This window comes from Coenobita brevimanus, chromosome 49, assembly GCF_032717465.1.
Source record: "Coenobita brevimanus isolate Jiangsu-jjx chromosome 49, ASM3271746v2, whole genome shotgun sequence".
Taxonomy (NCBI): Eukaryota; Metazoa; Arthropoda; class Malacostraca; order Decapoda; family Coenobitidae; genus Coenobita; species Coenobita brevimanus.
The window spans coordinates 6,732,486-6,734,884 of record NC_137002.1 but is presented as its reverse complement, the minus strand read 5'-3'; the positions used below and the strand labels follow the sequence as shown (position 1 = coordinate 6,734,884).

At 45.1% G+C, this 2,399-nt stretch overlaps 1 protein-coding gene across 1 annotated transcript in view; it reads right to left on the bottom strand.

Moving 5' to 3' along the window:
• Positions 1-658: 658 nt before the first annotated feature.
• The window catches only part of LOC145399487 (uncharacterized), a 2,286-nt gene continuing 545 nt past the window's right edge, over positions 659-2,399 (bottom strand). Inside the window, exons 2-4 of the mRNA XM_080272093.1 lie at positions 2,142-2,258; positions 1,073-1,278; positions 659-748 (exon numbers count right to left, since the gene is read on the bottom strand). Of these exons, the coding sequence (XP_080128219.1) occupies positions 659-748; positions 1,073-1,278; positions 2,142-2,258 (413 nt within the window). The remainder of the gene's footprint in view (positions 749-1,072; positions 1,279-2,141; positions 2,259-2,399) is intronic.

Here is a 2,399-nt window from a genome sequence, read left to right as displayed (position 1 = left end):
GGTGAGAGGATGAGGCAAGGGTGAAGAAACCGGGTGAGGCATAGGAAGGTTCAGAGAGGTAGGATGATGAGGAAAAGGTGAGGACGGGGGTTACAAAGTTTGGGGAAGACTGGAAGGGTGAGGTTAAGGTGAGGGTATGGGTGCAGGGGAGATTAGCAAGGGTAAGGGAGGGTGGGCTAGGATGACGAAGAGTAAGGCTAAAGGAAATAAAGCGAGGGAAAGTGGCAGAGGAGAAAGAGTGACGCAGGGGTAAGGCAGAGTGAAGACGGAAGCTAGGATACAGGGTGAGGAAGGAGAAAGACAAAGCAAGGCAGGGTAAGGAAGGTAGCTAGGATGAGGCACAGCGAGGTATGATGAGATGGGGCAAGGATAAGGTAGGATGAGGCATGGCTAGGAATGGAGCTAGGATGAGGGATAGTGAGGTAAGATGAGACAGGGATAAGGAAGGGAGAGGCAGAATAAGGCAAGATAAGGCAGGGATAAGGAAAGAGAAGGCAGGGATAAGGCAGGGAGGGGCAGAATAAGGCAATATAAGGTAGGGATAAGAAAGGAAGAGGCAGGATAAGGCAAGGATAAGGCAGGGATGAGGAAAGAAGGGGCAGAATAAGTCAGGGTACGGCAGGATAAGGCAGAGTGAGGCAGGGTAAGGCAGGTCAGCTCAGGCAACAATAACTGGAGCATAGAAGCATGTCAGGGTCCTGTCTCGGTCATCCTTCACGCTCACCTCCACAAGAACGTTACCCTGGGCCTGGTGGGAGGAAAAATAGAGCAAATTAAAGATTCTCTCTCTCTCTTTCTCTCTCTCTCTCTCTCTCTCTCTCTCTCTCTCTCTCTCTCTCTCTCTCTCTCTCAAACAGCAAACATTAACAAACCTTCCCATGACGCAACACCACCACCACTACGACTACGGCTACTACTACTACTACTACTACTTTTACAACAACTACTACCACTAATACTACTACCACTACTACTACCACTAATACTACTACCACTACTACTACTCTACTACCAATACTACTACCACCACCACTACTACCACCACCACCACAATACTACCACAACAACTAACCATCCTAGCCTGCACGGGAATAGTGACGGATTTCTTAATAGTTGACGTGACGCCGGGCTGGATGGGACATGGGGGGTTGAGGTACTGGCAGAGGGGTTGGTTGGTCTCGCGGGGCATCGGGACACGGATGGGGCCACGGCGGCTGGACACGAACGGCAGCTTCACCCAGGCGTAGATGTCGCTGTGAATGTCGTTGGACACCTCATCTGAGAAAAATGGGAAATAAACAACTATCCATCTATCTATCTATCTGTTTATCTGTCTATCTATCTATCTGTCTCTGTCGACCTGTATATCTATCTATCTATCAGTCTATCTAAATGGTAATTTCACCCAGGCGTAGATGTCGCTGTGGATGTTATTGGACACCTCATCTGTGAAAAATGGGAAATAAACATCTAATCACTGCGGGATTCTATTTATCTACCTATCTGTCTGTCTATCTATTTACCTGTCTATCTATCTCTTTGTCTATCTATCTATCTATCTAAACGGCAGCTTCACCCTTGCGTATATACCGCCCCTGGTGTTGCTCGACACCTAATCTAATTTATAAGTATTTTTTAACGTGCATCAGAAAAAGTCAACGAAAACAAAGTAAGTGTTGTACCGAAAAAATATATATATACTGTACATAAAACCAACCAGTTTTATATGCAAAAGTCATCATAATCTCAACCCTTACCTAGCCAAAAAAAAAAAAAAAAAAAAAAAAAAAGAAGGTAAAAAACATGAAAAATAAAAACTAATGAAAATGGAGGATGTGGGGCGAGAAGAAAAAGGAAACTGAAACATAAATAAAAAACAAGAAGCGTAAAAACACTAAACCTTGGGAGGCCACACGTAAAAACAAAAACATTGGAACTGGTTATATTGTAAGTGAGAGAGAGAGAGAGAGAGAGAGAGAGAGAGAGACTTTCAGAGCAGCATCTCTTTCTCACAACCATCACGTGATCCTGACCGACCCGGTGAATTACACACACACGCTCACCATCTACCTATCCAACCATTCATCCACCCATCAATCTGTCTATCTATCTATCTATCTATTACTCTCCCTCTCACGTACTGGTGGTGGGTGTAAATGTAATCTGGTAGGTGCCGGATCGTCCAGCCAGGGCAAGGCAGGGCCAGCGGTTACACTCCCGCACCTCCACACGGTCCAGGCGAGCAGCCTGAGGGATGTCTGTGGACAAGGGATAAAAAAGTTACATTTGAAACTGAAGATTAATATGTCTTAATTAATGACCATAATGGCGGCGGGTTTAGTTACTGAATGTTTGCTTTTACACATGTTCCTAATAAAAACTTTTTAACACTGATGGGG